The sequence below is a fragment of the Eumetopias jubatus genome, unplaced genomic scaffold (genome assembly GCF_037043125.1).
Source record: "Eumetopias jubatus isolate StellerSeaLion01/CBP00866 unplaced genomic scaffold, mEumJub1_p1.0 scaffold_8, whole genome shotgun sequence".
Lineage (NCBI taxonomy): Eukaryota > Metazoa > Chordata > Mammalia > Carnivora > Otariidae > Eumetopias > Eumetopias jubatus.
Window position 1 is genome coordinate 52176265 of NW_028274814.1, and position 21345 is coordinate 52197609.

Consider the following 21345-nt stretch of genomic DNA (forward strand, 5'->3'; position numbering starts at 1 on the left):
ATGAACGAACTATATTCCTCATATCTATTTGTACTCCTCCAGGCTTCCTTCCCTTAAAATGCCACTCATCTGACCTGACTCTGACAACACACATTAGAGAAGGCTTCTCAGAGAAAGACCAGAAAACGCAGAGAGAAAAGGTGCACACATATACTGACAAACTAGGAAGAGTGAATGAGTTGAAATCACAGGTTGTAATCTGTAAAATAGACCTTCATCGAAGATCATTTTTCTAAATCTTTAGAAGAGAAACAACAACAACAACAACAAAAAACCTCCAAAAACCAAAAGAAAAACGCAAATAAAAAAACCTCAAAACAAAACAATTCTACCCCTTAATTCCTTTTAATGTTTTTACCTTAGGGCTTCGGGCCGCCTCTTCTGTTTCCCTCCTTTACTGTCACTGATTGCACTCTCAATGTCTTCACTAATGAGGTTTGCCTGCAATGCAAGACAAGTTACCTGTGAGGTCACAGATTTTTCTTGTCTTCATGTATAGCTTCAAACAGCAACAGCAAAATGGATTACGTTCCCTGTCTGAATCAATGTGTCCTGATGCAAAAGAAAAGTGTTTTCTTTTTTTTAAATGTGCTTTCAAAACATGACTCTTGCAGTTTTTTGATGGTGAATTTTATAATGACAAATTTTGAAAACTGAAGAAATTCTTAAAGATTATTTCATCAGATTCCATTAGTTTAGACAAAAGCTATCCTTGCATACAGGCAAAGAGAAAAGGAATTTGCATATGCTGGAAATGTAAGTATATGTGGAAAATGTAACTGGGAGGAAATCTCTACCTAAAAAGAAATGAAGGAATTAGAAGTGCATGCCGGTCGAGCAGAGCTCCTTCCTCTTTCTCAGCCTCAGGCTCTGGTGGGCACCCATTAACCTACTGGAACAAATCACTCAGTCCCAGCAGATACTCCCAGTTTGGGACAAATACACTACAATCGTGGGACGAACCCCAACACTAGGTTGTACCTTTTTTGATATATACTTTATTCTGTCATTTCAGGTAAAAGCTAACCTTCTCCAAACAATTAATCTAATACTTTTCCAACAAGAATATTTGATGTGGTTTTCTTGGGAAACAGTGTGAAGTTAGCAGCTTCTTAAGAAGTTTATTTTGTTTGGTATGGAGTTTACTTATGACCAGCGATTATTATTGCATATTAGATTCTTGATGGGATGTACTCACCTCCTATTTTTTGTTCCTGTTTGTTCTCTGTCATTTTGTATGTTTTTCTCAAATATGTATGCTGTATATTCTTTTACCATAAGCACAGACAATCATAGAATTTTAGAGCTGAAAGGAAACTTAAAGATCATCCAATCTGTCCTCTCTGTTTTGTAATTAATGAAACTGAAGAATATTCATATGATGGTTTGGCCAAGGTCACATTCCTAATTAAATGTGAGGGCTAATGCACCCTAGTTCAGTGTTACTTCATTAAGACTATCTTAGTTTCAGGAAGACATTATAAACATCGTGTCAAAGACTCTCTGTTATGTGGGATATTAAATAAAACTGAAGATGCTTAGGAACCCTGAACTTCCTATGGGGGGGGAGCTATCATATTTCTAAGAAAAATTTTACTATAGAGGTGGGCAGGAGTATAGTGTAAAATCCCGTAATAAAGAAACTTTAAAACTCAAAAGTGATGTTGCAACATGACCCATATAAAAGAAACTACATCATATTTCATTGTGTTTATATTTTCAATATGTCAAGGAAAAAGAAGGTCTCATGTAGATAGCACTAATGAGTAAAAATACAGAGCTGCATAGTGGTATTTGAGCTTTTAGACAAAACAGTAATTCAGTAAATCTGTTTGAGACCCATCAATACTAGCATCCCCTATCAGATAAAACAAGCCCTTTATTCTCAACACTGAAACCCAGAAACTGTACTCAGCATAATAACTCTTAGTTTCAGGCTAAGTTTCAGAGCACTGAGGCAAATACCAGATTTAAAATGTCTTTTAGTTTAGTCCTCTGTTTTAAAAATATTTTAATTAAATTTCAATATATTTTCAGAGAAAAATATTCACTTTAATACTTATTTAATACTTAACAAATCTAACCTTGCAAAATTCTTAATACCCTTTATGACTTTCAAAAGGAACTACATAAAATTTGATGAACATCACTATGCAAATTATCTAAATGCCACAGTTTTCAAGATTTTTAGAAAGTCATCTATACATAAAGCAAGAAAAAGAAAATGATGAAATCCACCATTGACAGTCAATCTTAATTTAGCTATCATATTTTAATGTCAAAGAAATACAGAAAAGATCAAGTGACACTTCATGCTAATCTCCTAACATTTCTTTATAAGATAAAAATTACCTGTATATTTTGTAATATACAGTCACAGTGATAAGTCACTGCTTTGGCAAAGCACCAATCAACTCAACCCAAAATGATTTCCCTTTTGAAAAAATCAACTCATGACCTAAAAATATTCAAGGTTGATGATAATTTCTAATGTCCAACAAAGCATCACAAGTGATAAGCATTTGAAAATTACAGTGTACTTTGAATACCAATCTTCAGGATACAGCATGTTTTTACTGGTAACTGTGCTTAACTACTTGCACATTATCACTTGGGGATTACATATCTTGAGCAAATTCAAGTCACATAATTAAATGGTGAGCTTTAAATCTGTATCATGGAAAATGTCTTGAGGGTTTCATCGCAATAATCCATGTTATGTGATTAGTGCAGAATAAAATAGGATGGCGTGATTACTTATTGTCCATGAAGCATGATTTTGGAAGAATCAATTTTTAATTATAAGTCCAAGTAACTCAATGAAGAATTTGATATATTATCTATGCCTGGTTTTTTTTTTTTTAATAAATAGAATGCATCTTTCTTTTTTTAAATACCACTCTATTTCCTCTTTATTTATTGGAACCCCTCAGGAAAATACTAAGGTATTTGTTTTCCTTACAAAATCCTAAGAAACTAAAAATCCACTGGTCATATAACTGAAGTGGATAATCCAATGGCTGTCAGAACATCTACTTAAAGAGGAAAAAAATTCGCCATTCTTTTACCTTAATCTCATCACACTGGAAAAGATGAAGATCGGGCTTGTTTTGAGTTGGCTCTTTGCACACCAGGGCGAGAATTGAATCATAGTTACAGGAATGCATCACACCTTGACAGTGCTGGACTGTGCTTAAAGGAAAATTCTCTAGTTCATTCTGTAAAGAAAGTAAAAATATAATTTGCCTTAATTTTTACTGTATGTCTAAAATCTATTGAACAAAGAGCTCTAGACACTGTACAAATCACTTTTAAAGTGATTTCCAAAATTATTCACAATCTTACATGGTATTCTTCCCCACTCTGGTTATATAGTGTCAGAATTTTCTTTTACTTGAACATTGAACAGTCATACTCTTAGTTTCTACCTTCAGTGATCACAAATGTTAGGCTAAAAATAATACATCATTCATACATTTTTTTATTTCAATGAATCTCTCAGATGAAAAAATTCACTCTCTATATATATTCATTCTAGCCAAAAATGTCAAACAGCTGGGCCAGAAGGATCTCACTAAAAAATACATTTTTCAGAGTGATTAAGATATTTGGAAGTATAAAAGTGAATATTCTCTAACCTATAAACAGCCACCTAAATAAAATACTGGCAGATTCTTAAACAAATGAGCTTTCTGTTCACAATTAGAATTCTGTATTTAATGAGATATATTTAAAATGCTCATTATTATACTAATGACTTTATACAAATAGTGAGTGGGTCATAATGAATTAATGAGAGAAACAGCGATTTTTTAAAGAAAATATAATATCCCCAATACATGAAAATAAATTAGATTAATAACAAATAAAAGGAAAAAGCAGCCACTCTGATTACAGATGGCACATACACACATACATCACACCATGAGTTTTATTCTAACTTTTGATTCCGAGATCCAGAAAAGGCAAAACAAGAAGCGCTCATTCCATAAAAATAAAATGCAATTTCTCAGAGTACCAGAGAAATAACAAATTTTCTTTCTTTGCAAAGTAAATTAAATAATACCCCTTCTCTCTATATAATTACTTAAAACCATGAGGATCAGAGAAGATGTTCTCTCATAGTATACGATGGATGTGAGAAAAGAAAGGGCAGATCTTACTCTGAGTCCTATCAGAATACTCTAAAACAATATGACAGTTGTTTTCTTTATCTTAGCAACTCAAATTCTTATTGGATGATGGGGCTCAGAAAAGTCCTGTGTTGAGAGCTCCAGCATTGTACCTACCAGTGGTTGTGCAAAATAAAGGTGCCTGCCATAGGGGCGCTGAAAAGTTAACACACACACACACACACACAAAACCCCTTCATCCCAGGTTACTCATTTACTGGGATATGGTTTGCCTAGTATATAATTAATATATGTCATAAAGAATAAGGCTCCACTGGGGCCTTATTTTAGTGCTCTGGATTTTTTTTCTCACTTCCTCCATCTCATCATTTGTGGTTAAAAACAAAACAAAACAAAACACATATCCCTCTGTCTCCAGTTTCAGGAACTGATTTTGCGGGCATAATGTGTATGCAGTAGTATATTTCTTCTTTAAAATCACTGACAAAATGTTTTATTTTGTCAAACTTTCATCCCCTTTTAAACAATATGACCTGCTTGTCAACATAAATATCTGTGGAACTTTCTTGGAAGTAAATAGTCTAAATTTTACAGACTTACCTTCGACTCTAAATCAATCAGGCTCACAGCTCTGTCGTCCACTTGAAGAATCATATCCTGGGTCCACACTTTGCCCTTGGCATCAAGTAATTTCAGCTTCCTTATTCCATCATCAACAGTTATCATAGCATCTTTCCGATCCAGGACAAAGGTGGTCAAGTGCTTACGATTGACAAGAAGGAAAAAATATTTATTAACACACATTCTCTTAGTGCACGTTTTCCAAAAAGAAAGCAATGGTGACCTGACTGAAGTCAGTGACTGGAGCGGAGAGAGCCAACAACACAAGGTATCCTACAACTTCGTGGCTCTCTTACCGAGATTAAGAAAGTCAGGCAGGTTTTTGTTGAATTGAGGAAAGGTGCCTTGAGTCAGAAAATACCTCAGTCTGTTTAATACCGAGCCATGTTGAGCGATATAAACAGAACATAAATTCTGAACAGCTTAAATAACATTCTCTTAAGACCGATCCCTCCCATCTCATTCCATGTGGGTTACTTAAGTGCTGAGCCACTGCAGCTTGAAACTACAGAAACTGATAAACGAGAGCAGTAGTCGGCTACCACGGTAGCAACCGTCAAACTGCACAGTACTGAAACAAAACTTCACATCTCATGAAGCATGCCCGCTATGGGTAGAAAACGGAAAATAAGAACAATTTAAAAATTACTCCCTACTTAAACATGTTCTATTATAAGTGATAGTCACGTACGTGGATTCCAATCAAGAGCAAATATATCTTAAAAAATAACAACACAGGAAAAACTAAACAAGAAAACCGCTGTTTAAATAGGACTAGTCACGACTTTAGGTAAAACTAAAACTAAACCACTCAGTGAAACCATTAAAGGTGTAATTTCAAAAAAGATTCTGTAATATAAAATAGAAGCCTCTGTCCTGGTTTTAGCCAAAATAAGGCTGACAACGACAAACGAGTGGTTAATTTATTCTCTATGAAAATAGACCCCAGATGAACAAGACACTTCATTATTTTACATCTCAGTTTTTCAAAAATCTGAAAGAAAAAGGTCAACGCAATTCAGAGTACATCACAGGAATAAAATAAAACATAATTCTGATTTTACCACCAGATTTTTATGTCCCTCAAGGTTCATTCAAATTTTAGCAAACATCAAAACATCTTACTTCAACACGATATTGGGATACATCGGACACACTGCTGACACTGTCCCGAGCATAATTCTTCCTTTGTTCTGAAAGAGAAGTTGAAGAAGTCATTATTTACCCACTAACAGGCTGAAGTTCATGTATCACTGTCTTGTGGCCATCTCTAAAACTAGTCTGTCTCCCATATAAATACAGTAGCTGACAAGTCACCATTGTGTGGTATATCTGAAAACACTCATTATTCACATTAAATGAAAAAGCCAATAGAAAGCTTAAATGATATGCAAGAACAATTTGACCCAATACAAATTTTCAGAATCCCAAAGGTAAAATCTAGATTATTAATGTTGTAAGAAAAAGAGTTATTTGGTCTAAGGGTTTTATTAATCAGATACCTACTCTTTGGTAAAAAGATAAAAACTGGCTTGTACCTTTCATCTCTTAATGTACTGAGAACAAAACAGAATTGCAAAATACTGTCATAGATACTGTATTATAGGAGTTAGACTACCTTATCAAGATAATGTTATCTTGGCCACTAAAAGGAACATCTCCTTTCACAACATCCAAACTATGGAGAGTGTCAGAGGAGATTCAAAACATGATTTAATCATACTGATAGCCATTAAACTTTAACAGTTTCCACACAGCTACAGAACAAACAAATGTGACACTCAGAATTGTAGATATCACCTGTTAGAAAATATGAGAGAGTTAGGTAGAAAGTTACTGCACCACACTATTGAAAAAAGCAAAAATAAACATTTGTTTTCTTTTGTAAAATGCTGCAAAACCAAAATATAAAATATGCAGAGGCAATATTTTGTATTTGTTGCTTTCTAATCAAGTAACTTGCTTATTTGTAAATTCAGAGTTGCCCTATTCTTTCTAAAGCAGAATGCTCTGATGAAAAAGAACCCTAAGTAAGAACCAGAAGATTATTGATTCTAGCTTTGGCTCTGTCACTAAGTAGAAGGCTAAATTAAGGCAAGACGCTTAGGTCTGGACCTCAGCACTCTTCTTGTAAAATAAAAGGGTTAAATAAGATCAAACCTCAAGACTCCTACAGTACTAATATTCAGGCCCACACAGACTCAAACACACATGCACGCGTGTGTGCACACACACACACACACACACACTCCTCAGCTTTCCTAATATATAACAGCTTTTCATAAATAAACATTTTTTTTCAGTTAATATAGAAACCTTTAGATCTTCCTACAACTTCAGAAGTTGAAAAGTTCTGCTGAGCATGAAAGCAAAGCAAGTACAAAAATATAAAGTACATGTATAGATTCGGAATGTCAGCAGAATATTTGAAAACTTTGATAAATCACTGTTTCACAATACATACAAAAGTAATTATCTTTTATATTTACATTAAACCTTAGATAAAAAATATCCATATCCCTTATATTACATCAGTCTGATATTATTCCAGTATATTCTATTTTTGCTTTTGCAGCATTAAGTTACTTAACAGAAAAAGACACACTATAAAATTCAGTATCTTCTACCTTTCTTTTTTTGTTTGGATGATGACCTGAAGAAGTATGATCCATCTGTTCCTACCAAAATAATGTGATCAAAAAGAAAGATCTGGTTTCACCTTAAATTTTTCTATTCCAATATAACAAAACATAATCTTCACTTACATGACTGTATTCTACATACTAAAAAAAAAAACCACCATGATTTTTTCTGATTATTAGCTGAGCATTAATCAGCGTGAGATAGTTAACAAATGGATAACTATTCTCAGGAGAACCACTGAAATGCAATATATAACTGAGGAACATATCTGACAAAAAGCACTTTGAGAAATAATCACTATTTCAGAATCACTGGTTTATCACTTTCTAGCACAACTCTCTGTGGCAGACTCAGGACATGAAGGTGGTTCTGTTTCCTGTGATCTGACTGAGACAGCAAAAGAAATGGCAGTGGTTGCCATGGTATCCAGTTGTGATAAGGCAACCCCAGGACATTCAAATGCTTCACCAAGTCTTTCAGATAAGTGATCAGTAAACACAGCTGAAGCTCAACTGTATGTTTTGTAATTAAAGATTTTCATTATGAAGTAGTAAGAATGTATTCTCCCACATTTTCAAATAGTTTCTTAATCTCATAGAAACATATTTTATAAGTGCAAGAAAAACACTGCCTATTTGATAGTATTTGTAAAAAAACATGACATTAACTGATCACTGACTGCCTAGAAGATAGGTGTTATTTCTAGTATTCCAAATGAAGAATCCATTTTAGAAATTCTTAAACTGCTTTCTCTCCAATACTACACAGTAAATAAGACACTGTGTTACAAGAAATTACCTTTTAAAGATCCTAACAATATATAAATGCCATAAAATGGATTTATAAATAAACTAGTAGTTCTAGTGATTTAAGTCAACGAATAAATAAAGGTTAATATTAACATTTTAATAGGAAAATTTTGAAAGAAGTTTCCTGAGAGGCAATTATGGTACATTTCTTTTTTATGAGAATCATATGTACTCTCAAGTACAGTTGTAAATAGTAATTATGCTCTTAAGCTGAAAATCTCACCAAGCTTTAAAAAAGTATGAGAAATCTAAATGAGTCTCAATGATACTCAAGGTAAAGCCTCCAGTGACGTTCCCCACTTTAAGAATGGTTTTCAGACTTGGCCACACACTAAAATGAACTTGGAAAAACAGTGCCTGGGCCCCACCTGCTAGAGATTCCAATGTGACTGGTGTAGGATGCAGTTTGGGCACTGGGATTTATAAATGGCAATCCTATTGTGCAGCCAGGACTGAAAACCAAAATCTGTACAAACTCCAACTCATCGACTACATGTTACTTCTCTAAGCTGAAATCTTTTCTTTCCAAATTGAGAGTGTAAATCGTGGACAAATCGTGTATTAAATAATAACTGAATAAATCTGGCAGCAGGGTTTTGGGTTTCTCATACTGTAGGCTACTCAACTGCTGATAAAAAGCCTCAGTTTCTATCTCTTCATCTCTCTCAATCTGCATTGATTAGAGGCAGGAACAAACTTGATTGCAGTACCACTGGTTGTGGTTTTACTGTTTTTCCTACTCGCTTTATACCAGACCAGAATACACAAACCCAAAGAAATGGAATTAGGTGAATTCAGTAACCAATGATGAAAATCCTTTACAGATTATTTTCGCATTATTGGACTGATATGCTGCTGGCAAAACGTGATAATTCACTTCTAGATTGGGAACATTAAATTCAGGTTTCATTAAGACTTTGAGTGACTATGATATATCAATGTAGGTTCATCAGTTGTAACAAACGTACCACTCTAGTGTGGGCTGTTGATAATGGAAGGCTATACATACAGATGGTATATGGGAAATCTCCTCAGCTTCCCCTCAATTTTTCTATGAACCTAAAACTACAAGTCTTAATTTTTTAAAAATGTAGGTTTTGGGGTACCTGGGTGGCTCAGTCAGTTAAGCATGTGACTCTTGATTTCAGCTCAGGTCATGACCTCAGAGTGGTGAGATCAAGCTCCGCATTGGGCTCCGCATTCAGTGTGGAGTCTGCTTGAGATTCTCTCTCTCCCTCTCCCCCTTCCCCCACTCTCTCTGTCTCTCTCTCAAAAAGAAATAAATAAAATCTTTTAAAAAATGTAGGTTTCACTTACTTCTATTACTAAAATGGCAACTATAACAATATTCAGGTCTCAGTATTTAAACATAATTCCCTTTTGTCGATATTGCTGTTTATGCATACACAGCAAGATTTGTAAAAGCTAATATTCAGGGGTGCCTGGGTGGCTCAGTCAGTTAAGCGGCTGACTCTTAATTTTGGCTCAGGTCACAATCTCAGGGTCATGAGACAGACACCCACGTCAGGCTCTGTGCTTAGCAGGGAGTCGGCTTGAGGACTCTCCCTGTCCCTCTGCCCCTCCACCCCCATGCTCTGTCTCTCTAAAATAAATGAACAAATCATTAAAAAAAAGAGCTAATATTCAGATAATTTTCTCTTTCTCTGAAAATAAAACATAGCTTCAAAGTAAGGATTTGGCAATTAAAAAGGAAAAGAAGTAACATAAAAGCAGCTGCTATTTATTTCTCTCTCTAAATAAAACATTGGGCTACAGCTCCTATTACACTTTACACTTTCAAGCACAGTAAAGGAGAGTACCTTTCCCACTATTTTAGTGTATAATTTCCACAGAGGTGAGGTGCTTAATGGGAATCAGTGAAGAGCACCAAGTAATAAGTACAGCCTCTCATTATCTAGGCCGCCACAATCAGTTTGACAAATCAGTACCAAAACCAAGATACTGTTTGTAAAAACAAACAAGGTCATTTTTTACATAACTACATTATTTAAGAATTAATTTCACTGGCCTGTTCAACAAATTGTTAAGACAGCTTATCCCATGAGGAGAAAAGAAGCTTTAAAATTTTCAGGTAAGGTGGGAACACTGCCAAACTGTCTTTTTGAGTCACAAAGCACTAGCACACTCTATGAAGCTGAACTGGGACTCTAACATTGCCTGACTTCCTGATAATATATAATCATGGGCCACTGACTTCTTAAGAATTAAAAAAAAAATTGTTCTTAAAAAAGATTTAAATGTTTTCTCTAGGTAAAATACACACCGTAAATGATGAGGATAGAGAAAAGAGAAATGGATTTTATTTTTTTTAATTTTTTTTTAAATATTTTATTTATTTTTCGACAGAGAGAGGGACAGTGAGAGAGGGGACACAAGCAGGGGGAGTGGGAGAGGGAGAAGCAGGCTTCCCACCGAGTAGGGAGCCAGATGTGGGGCTCGATCCCAGGACCCCGGGATCATGACCTGAGCCGAAGGCAGATGCTTAATGACTGAGCCACCCAGGCACCCGAGAAATGGATTTTAATTTCTGAATGCCACCTGAATGTGTAAGAGATCACCTGGGCTTCAATTCTGACAGTTACACAAAGGGACTAATTCCCAACCAAGATCAGAAGATAGAGACAGGAAGAGAAGAAAGATAGGTACAAAAAAAAAAAAAATGTGGGGTACTTATCTCTTAAGAAAAGTGCTATATTCAGGAATATTGCTATAAGATAAGTTAAGCACTGTGTAAAAATACAGAAAAGTTTATAGTGAGGTCAATTACATAGAAACTGATCATATGGTTTATAGATTACTTATACTCAGTTCTTACAGTCCCTCCTTGAGAAGAAAAAAGAAAAACAGGAAAAACACAAATATATTTTCCTCCTTGCTGGCTTCACAAAAAAGTTCAAACTTAAGGCTGAGAGTTGAGAGAGTGCCTATCATATTTATCCAATACTATTTGGCCTCCCGACAAAACGAATCTCAAAGTTACTATAAATGTTGGTAATGACAAAAAAAAAAAAAAAAAAGGCTAACTGGTAATTCCCTGAAACTCGAGTTTTTCTGGATAGAGGACGACTTTAAATGGCTGATTATTATAAATGGTTATATTACAAATTCAGCAATATCGAATATAAAGAGAAGTTACTTTTCTAGAAGTTCAGCTATTTAGAACACAGCAGAGCCCACACTTAAGTCCTCTGAGTGGCAGACCGATGTCACAAGGTCTATGCATTGAAACTTGCACATTTTAATATGCAGGCTTTAATGGGACTCTCAATTCCCCACTCAGAACTTATTTACTCTACCAAAGATTTTCTTTCTAGTTTTCCAGCCCATACGTATCAGAAGCAATGCTAGAAGAAGGCACGTTAACAACAGGCAAAAGTAACAAGCTTGAGACACAGCCACACAGAAAAAGTAGCCATAAATACTCAAAAGGGAAAAGATTTTGAATGATTTGGTGTAAAGGTAAAGACTACAGCCTCTGAGCACATCACAGCACACAGGCGCACTTGCGCTGATGGTCCTCTGAGTCAACAGGAGATTACAGGCACCACACCCTGATGGAAGGGAATGTTTAATATATTTTACAAGTACTTCCTTAAAAAGATACTAAATTTTAGTGCTTAGAGACTAACAAGCAGTCTAGCTAGAGAAAAATACAGAATTTTCAACTCCTCGATAACAGTAGCCAAATGAAATGTTACTGTCATGAGGTATGTGGAGGAAAATGAAATTAATATTTATTTTCTCTTTATTTATGTTATCAGGGACTTTGCTGATGTAGAACCTCTCACATGCTGGCTTTGAAATTTCTTGTATCATAACGAAGAAATGACAAATTTCTTGTATCATGATGAAGAAATGACAAAACAGGCTTTGAAATTTCTTATATCGTAATGAAGAAATGACAAAAAAGGGTTATTAATAAACTGCAGTATATTTTAACTGCTTTCTCTGAATAAATTAACACATATCCAAAAGAAGCAAATGTATCATCATAATTGTCTAGTTCACAGTACAAAAAAATATTTCCAGTAATATCTGGAATATAAGCTTAAAAAATATGATAAAGATTACTTCTTGACCCTGTCCAAGTATCACTGCGATTACACATATAACATCATTTGGAGGTAACATCAAAATATTAAGGGCCTTGATTAATCTGAGGACTGAGGACAGAAAGTGACTTTCCCATGCTCCTCAGTACCATGACAGACGCATTACTTCTATTTTCTCATATAAACTTACCACAATATTATCATCATTTCTATTTTGTAGATGAGGAAACTGCGGCCAACAAGTAAAATCATTTGCCCAAAACGGCAGCCCTTTGGTAGAAGGGCCATGATTCAGCCCCAAATTACTTGGCCCTCAGAACCCATGTTGCCTCTCTGAGACTAAAGGTACTGAGTTACTGAAGCAATGTGGGAGGAACATTATGGTGTCAGACCTGAAAAGCATTTTCATGAAAAAGACAAGCTGCATGAAACTCTAGATGCAGTATCTAACCTGTGGCCAGTGTATAAAAAACAATGGTCATTACCATAAAACTCATGTTCCAGTGCACTAACTAGTCTCTTCACATACGAAATAAGTTCATGTACCATCCAGGAAAGAAACTAATTCTTGAAAGATTTATTCAACTGGTTTAATCATTGCGAAAGGAGAAATTTTAAAGAAAATGCAGACATTGTGATAAACTACATTAAAAATCTCTCCTTTATCAATTCCCTAGCCAAAAAAAAAAAAGTTAAAACTTGAGACTGGGAGGTTAAACACTCAATGTTAACTAACTACAGTTGGAACTTCAGCTACAACTTGCTTATTGCAAAGGTTTGCTCAAAATCTGAACATATTTCCTCCCTGTCATTATACCATTCATTTCCATGGGCATTGACTGAGAGCCCCCTTTGGGAGGGAAGAGGGGAGGATCAGATACAAAGAGGAATGAAACATTATCTGCAACTTCAAGAAACTTAAAATCTGCTTGTTTCTAAACCAAATACATTTGCTAAGTTTTCCTTCTTCTTTATAAATGCCTCTTGGATTTGCCCTTTTCTTTCCCTTCTCTTTATATCCTCTGTTTTACCAATACACTGTTCATTTTTGTCACACTATACAAAATTGTCACATTTTCTTATAATCAAGATTTTTAAAATTATGCGACTCAGACAAATCATCTCATCTTAGAAAGGAGCTTCAGCTTGTTCTATATGTAAAAAGGGGAAAACAGAAATTTACTGCTTATAGGCTGGTGATTTTCAATCCTCAGATCTATGATTTTTTGAAGAAGCTCCTAACACAAAATAAACATTAAAATTTGCAAATGAATTCTACTTTTTATCCCTTACCCCTTTCTTAGCTCTCTGAAAACAGATTTTTGGATCTATGGTATTTGTGAGAAGATTAAGACTCTTTCATCTTAACAAAAGTCTTAGGGCTACTATTTAGATGTCTGACTTACCTATTTCCATTCATGTTCATCATATCCATCCTCAATAGTGCTATGAGAGTGACCCAAGACAATAGACCTTTTATACCCCTGACTAAAAAACTTCAGTGGCTAGACATTTCCTGCAAACAATGTCCAAATTCCTTAGTACGATTCTTCCCACTGTGGTCCATGTTTAGATAATCTTATTTCTCAATGCACCACCTTGCACCCTTCAGTTAAGACCAAACGGTTTGCAGTTCATTCATTCATTATATCCATTCTACAAGTATTTACTGAGCGTAAATTTTACATTAGCCACTGTGCTATGCTTGGGGAATCATGAAGTAAGCAAGGCAGAGATGCACCAACTTCACAGAGCTCACAGTCTAGTTTATAAAGGGTTCATACTGCTGTTTACAGCACCCATCAGCCTCCCAAATGCCTGGAGCACACTACTTAAATTTCAGAGTTCAGTTCAATGCTCAGCTCCTCTATGAAATCCCTTCTGACTCCCACCCTCACCCACATGGAAGAACTGACCACCCCACCACACCTCAGACACTGCCATCCAAACTTATTTAGCTCTTTATTATAACAATGCACTCACTAGTCTACCTCACCAAAACAGTGCATAAGCAATGACCATGTCTTATTCATCTTTGGAATGACTAAATTGTCATGGAAACAGAGACTATGAAGACCTTGGCCTGGCACACAGAAGTACTTAATAAATATCTGCCTAGAAATGAAAGACTGAAGGAATTATTTTGTTTTTTAAAAAAAACAAAACAAAACAAAACAAAAACCTCTTCTTTTTCAGTTTCTTCAAGTCAACCCCTAGACTGCAAGTCCCTTAAAGTCAAGAACCAAATATTACTAGCTCTGTTCTGTGCACGTATTAATCATAAAATAAGCACCTGCTGAATATATTCTCTGGATCTATAATTCACAACTACTAGGACATGGTAAGGATCTCATAATATAGTCCTGGAAAAAACTGAAACCAACACTAATCAGACTGACAATACCATAAGAAAATATATCTGTGTATGGTATAAAATCCATTTTATAAATTTCTGATTTGAGTCCTAAGGCCTAGTCACTCAATACACAGGCAGAAAAAGAGTCACAAAACCTTAGAATTGTTCATTCTTACTACACCCAAGACACTGTAGATCCAGATGTTAAAAAAAAAAAGAGAGAGAGAGAGAGAGAGAATTCCAAATTTATAAAAGGGTGTTAGTTCCTATGGCAGATAATAATAAGGATACTTCCAACAATAATAGCAAATATATACACTACTTTCTGCTTGTCAGGCGCTGCTAGAAGCATTTTACATGTACTAGCTCATTTAACTGTCATATCATCTCTATGAGATATTCCCATTGTATAGATAAGCAAAATTAGGTAAAAAATCTTGTCCAAGATCATTCAGCTAATAAATGATAGAACTGAATTTGAACCCAGGAAGTCTGGTTCCAGAGTCTTTGCTCTTAACCACAGTACTATTCTGAGTCTTTTAACCATAATACTATTATTATTATTTATTATTGTACAATAATAAAAGCCCATGCAGGGGCACCTGGGTGGCTCATTGGTTAAGTGTCTGCCTTCGGCTCAGGTGATGATCCCAGGGTCCCAAGATTGAGCCCCACATCGGGCTCCCTGCTCCACGGGGAGCCTGCTTCTCCCTCTCCCACTCCCCCTGCTTGTGTTCCCTCTCTCGCTATGTCTCTCTCTGTCAAATAAATAAAATCTTAAAAAAAAAAAAAAATTAAAATAAATAAATAAATAAAAGCCCATGCAGATCCTGTGGAAAAAATGCATTTCCAAACATATGTGGTATATTTCAGGAGTCCTCAACTTCTTTTTAGTAATGATTTCTATTTTATACTAAAGTTTAAAAATATATTATTTACACATGAGACAATCTAGAGAGGACAAGGGAAATTAAAGAAGAATCAAGGAGAAAGCCTACTGGTTTCACAATACAGAAAGAAATGATTGAACTTGTGGAGTTCAGGACCTATAAGGAAGAAATCCTGTCAACTGTCAGCCCACAATAAAATGGATCATTCATGAAGATCAATAATTATATCACAAATAACTAGCTAGGAAAATCCACCTAAGGCATTGATGCCGTATTAAAGACTCCTTAGAAAGCACTGCAATACATCTGTGGTTCTAAATTACATGACAGTAAGCAGAAGTCATATCTTAGTAGCTTTTACAAAAGCTCTTTTTTTAAACAATCCTTATCTCTCACCAAGTCACTCCAAATAATATAAACAAGGCATGGGTTCAAATTACAAATTTGAATACATAATTTGTAAAATGTGGTTAGAAGTAGAATTATACCTCATCAAATAAACACACATACCATAGAGGGCCTTTGCACTTGTTTTTGAACTGTGTTCTCTGTCCATTTGGGAAAAGGTGGGTGATGATCCATAGCCACTGTAAAAAAAAAAAGGTCATTGTGCTGGGTTAAAGTCCAAAGTAAGCAATAAGAATTCAAAACTACAAATAAAAATTCCAATGTACCACAATCACCGTGTGTTTCTTAAAAAACAGACTGAGTTAATGCTAACTAGGTTTGTCAAAATGAGTCAGATCCTGCTCTGGTCAAGAAACAGAATATAAACCACACTACCCCAGTGTGGACGAGGTAGGTACAAATCACAGCCTCCTCTCAAACTCCAAGTCAGAAGTCAATAAGGCTGAAACTATCTTAGAAGAGTTTAAGTTTGCCATACTAAATTGAATTGTGAGCAATGATCCAGGCATAAAAAGTACTCAATGACTTAACTTATAATGGAATAGAATTATTTTCACAAAAACTTAAAATGTAAAATAACACTTTATCATTAAATTTGACCAGCTTTACCCTACTTCCAGCCTCCTGTTACTAATACGGGAGGTGGAGTAAACGTATCACTTGAATTTTAAGAATTTATTCAGTAAACATTTATTAACCCCAAAAATCTATTAGAATAAGGATTATGGCAGGGGACATGGTCTGTTAATAAAACAAGTAAGTAAAATTGTTACAACAGAATGTGAGATCTGGATAAAACTAATAGATATAACAAGTAAGATCAAAGAAGGATTCAATTTTTATCAGGATGTGCAGAAAGACTTTACCACCAAGTTGGCATTTTTGCAGAATGTAAATTGGAAAGAAGCTCTATGGATAGGTGGAAAATTAAATGAGGAAAAGGCATGTGGAACTGGCTCAATGACTAGCATGGTGTCCAAGGGGACAATGCATCTAACGGGGCATGCCTAGATGAGAGGAATGGCTTCAGACATAGGGAAGGCAAAGAGAGGGCTTAAGAATTTTACATTTTTATTCTCTGGATGCAACAAATATTTTTATACAAGAACATGACATGATCAAAAACGTTTTTAAAGAAAATAATCCAAATGGCAAGTTAACCAGGTAGAGGGTGCTGCAAAAATTATGGTAGGAAAAAGGCCCTAAGTAGAGCTAGGAGAGAAAGAAGGAAGAGACAGAAACAAGAGTTCCTTTATAGAAGAAAATATTATAAATTCATGATTAAGTGGATATTTATTGTAAGAAAAGGGAGGAAGACTGAGGGTGTGGCCAAACTTTCTGGCTTGAATAACCGATGGACAAGATAAAGACAGCACCAGACAATACTCCCCAGGTGTCTCTTACTGACAAATACTAATGATCTTTGTAAAGAAAAAAGATGAAGCATAACTCTTTGCAATGTGAATAACCTATGAATTCTAAAAAATGATGAGCGAACTCTATACCACAATGGCCAATATAAAATAACTACAATATTAACCACACCCTATAAGGAAACAGCAACTTATGTCAGGGACGTGATTTCAAGTTATACCTGGAGCCACAGGGATTGTTTTGTTTGCTTGCCTGATCTTTTTATTTGTTTTACACAGTGATAAGTAGCTTGACAGACTGGACTAGAAGACATTTAACTCTCCTCAGATCCAGTATTTTATAAATAAAAATAATAGAATGCTCCAGAGAAACTGAAATCTCTGAAGAAATAATACATAAAATACCAGAACTGTCTTCTATTAGATCACTGTCACAGAGGCAGATATTACCTATCTTTTTCTTTCCAGACACAGTAAACTTTTAAATATTATCATAGCTTAGAATTAGAGAGAAATTATATATTAATGAGGAATAAACTACATAAAGAATTGGAGTTAATCTTTTCAGTAAAATGTAAAACAAAACCACCAAATCAAATCCAAAAAGAACCCCAACAGGGGCGCCAGGGTGGCTCAGTGGGTTGGGCTTCCAACTCCTGATTTCGACTTAGGCCATGATCTCGGGGTCATGGGATGGAGCCTCACACTGAGCTCTGCACTCAGAGCAGAATCTGCTTAAGGTTCTCTCCCTCACCCTCTGCGCCCCTGCCCCACCCCCCGCTCATGCACTCTGTCTCTCTGTCTCTTTAAAATAAATAAATAAATCTTAAAAAAAAAGAACCCCAACAAATTAAATATAAACCTTCCAACTTACTTCATTTGAGCTGGATACATTCCAAAACCACTGGGATGATTAGAAATATGACCATTCATTGTGGTTTTCACTCCTGGGTTCTGAAAAAAGAAAGGTACATAGATTAAAGGTAATAAAAAGGTCAAGATATTTCAGTTTCAAGTTTTTCATTCAAAAAATACATGTCACTGCCGGGATGACAGAAATACAAAGAGGAGATATCCACCCTTAAAGCGCTCTGGCGCCAGAAGTACAGATGGACCTATAAACAAAGATTCCACTGGCCTTTAACATTAATGTACTAGAACGGTAAGCAAATTTAGGCAAGTAAAAGAAAAATCTAAGATATAGTTTTGAGTCTTCTACATACAGAAGGCATAACTGTATGTTCTGCTCAAACTCATAATCAATTCTCAGTTTTATGAAATGTCACTTTGTTTACTGTTCCATTATGCAAGTAATGTAGGTTCATTAAATTTAAAAACCTGAGAACAGGAAAGTGCAAAATACAGAAAAGTACAAAGGGGAAAAAGAGCACCCAGAGCCCTATCATTTAACAATCCTGTCAGTTCCCTGCAGTTTTTTTCTTGCATCTACTTTTCTTCTTTCTCCCTTCCTTCAAAGCACGTTGGACAACATCCTATAGACACACACTTGGATACACCTTTCTTCCAAGAAAGTATCCATTTACACATTCCTTTTACTTTTCATGAGAAAGCAATTTTAAAAGTTAACACCAGATATTTAACTTCAGAAAACATTTTTAATATGTTTCACAAATTGAATAAATTCCTTTAAACAAGATGAGTAAGTAAAACTTCTAATTTGTCCTTCGAGACAGTACTGCTTACACCTGATTTCCTTTTTTTACGATTTTATTTATTTGACAGAGAGAGAGAGAGAGAGAGAGAGAGAGAGAGAGGAGAGAGAAAGCGGGTGGCAGGCAGAGGGACAGAGAGAAGCAGGCTCCCTGCTAGCTGGGACCTGGACACGGGACTTGATCCCAGGACCCTGGGATCATGACCTGAGCCGAAGGCAGACACTTAACTGACTGAGCCACCCAGGCGCCCTACACCTGATTTATTTTTATTTACTCCTGGATACTTGGGCCTTTTTGGGTTCTGTGACACTAAACAATTCTGGATATTATCTTACTTTTCTGACTTTTGTATACATTATATTACTATGTCTTCTCAATAATGGAGAGGTAGGTAGGGCACATCCCAGCTTTATTATAAGACAAAGACAGAGGGAGCAGTAGAATTAATAACTACTGAGTCACTATTATGTGTCAGGTAATATGACTGATACTTGCAAGGTGAATGCAAGAGTCCCAGCTTCGGGTCAATAGTCTAGTGGGAAAAACAGTCACTTAGTTAAAAATCGTTTTCTCTTACAAAGGATGATATGGGGTCCATTTTGAAAGGGCACTTCATTCAGATTAGGAGGCCGTAGAAAGCCTACAGAAAGAAATTATATTCAAGACCAGTAACTTCAAGTTAATTCTTTCTCATTCTTCAGATCTCAGTTCAATCACAGTGTCCTCAGGGAAGCTTTGACTGACCTCCCTGAATAGGTAAAAGCCCACTATCAGACATTCTCAGACTATAAACCATTTTTCAAAGTACTTTCTCAAACTATAAGCAATTTTTCAAAGTACTTATCACAGTTATAATTTTTCATTTGTTTACATTAATTCTTGACTCCTCAGTAGACTGTAAGTTCCATAAGGGCAGAGACTTGTTTAATGCTGTTTCTCAAGCAGTAAGAACAGTACCAGGCATAGAATAGGTGTTAATTAAATATTTTTTCAAAGAAAGAAAAAAATGAAGGAAGTCCGTGTCCCACTTTTCAAAGACTTTACTGCATTCTTAATGATACAAAATTAATTCACATGGAACACACGGTAAATAAGTCCCAGTGTATGTGGCTCTACTTTAAATCTACTAGAGATTCAAAGGGAAAAGCCAGGCTGACTGCCATAATTTTTGGAAGGGGTGAGACTTGACCTAGTTCTTAAAGAATAGTTAAGGATTTATAAAGGTCCTCAAAACAGTCAAGTTTAATTCAAGCTTTCCCAATAGTCCTGCTCATATTTATTCACAGCTTAGAAGCAAATTTCTAAATTAAGGAACAAAGAAATATTGACCTCTCCCCTTGATTTACAAAATTACATTAATTTACAAAATTACTACATTTACAAAATTACATTACACTTATATTACATTGTTGCATTGTTTTTGTGATCTGATCATACTTGGATATGATCAGTAATATACAGGTAAAGCAGTTCTCTGGGGAAACATTAAATCCTGATTTGTAGTGACTTCCATGGTATAAATATTTCCACTATGGCTCATCTCAAGTTATCAATACTTTTACAGCAGCTTACAAAATTACTAAATCTCACAGTTGGTTCTCATACGCCTATAGGACCCAAACAGAGCACATCATTGTTATATTCTAGAATTTGGGCCTGGAATAACATTCTGGATCTAGAGCCCATGGCTGGACACAGTCATTCACAGAAGCCTATAATTCTATTTCTGGCACTAACTAGCTACACAAGTCAATTAAGCCTCTGTTTCAATTTTCTCATCAATAAAATAGAGATAATTCTTGGGTCTTTCTAACTCACAGAGCTAGTGAAAAATCAAATGATGGATGTGTAAGTTTCTTCTAAAGTTTTTTTGTTTGTTTGTTTGTTTGTTTTTTAGGTACTCTTTCAAAACAAGCTGGTTTGTTCAGTATATAAATTAAACCCCCAGGGTTTGTACTGATTTTGATCTGGTTTGCATTTTAAAACCACACCAGCTGGTTTTAATGAAAAGTGATAGCCACAGCATCTCATCCTTTTCATGTTTAATTCTTCCTGACGGTCAAATAAATGCGTGGTTTGTGTTTTGTTTTTAAAACAGTGATCTGTCAGAATAAGAGAATATTAGAAAAGGGAATAGAAAATGTCAATTTGCTAAATTGAATTTTAAATATAGAAACCTTTCCTATTTGGCAATCACAGTGTCATTTGTCACAGATGCTCATGTAGCAATATGGAGTTTTCAAATATTTAAATATAGCAATTAGAGTGCACACCTTGCAATGGAGACAATTACAAATGCTTGGTTTTCCTTCAGGCTTTTAAAAGACATATCCAAATTATAGCTATGTAGACCATATATATAGTTT

The 21345-nt window shown here is 35.3% G+C and overlaps 1 protein-coding gene across 5 annotated transcripts in view; it reads right to left on the reverse strand.

Annotated features, from left to right (window-relative positions):
• Window positions 1-21345, reverse strand: part of EPS8 (EGFR pathway substrate 8, signaling adaptor) — a 178039-nt gene that overhangs the window by 45738 nt on the left and 110956 nt on the right. For all 5 annotated transcript variants that reach the window (XM_028119803.2, XM_028119802.2, XM_028119799.2 and 2 more), the window contains 6 exons: window positions 18181-18260; window positions 16036-16112; window positions 5880-5947; window positions 4734-4895; window positions 3069-3218; window positions 359-441 (listed from right to left, as the gene is read on the reverse strand). In XM_028119803.2, the coding sequence (XP_027975604.1) occupies window positions 359-441; window positions 3069-3218; window positions 4734-4895; window positions 5880-5947; window positions 16036-16112; window positions 18181-18239 (599 nt within the window). In that variant the 5' untranslated portion in view covers window positions 18240-18260. The remainder of the gene's footprint in view (window positions 1-358; window positions 442-3068; window positions 3219-4733; window positions 4896-5879; window positions 5948-16035; window positions 16113-18180; window positions 18261-21345) is intronic.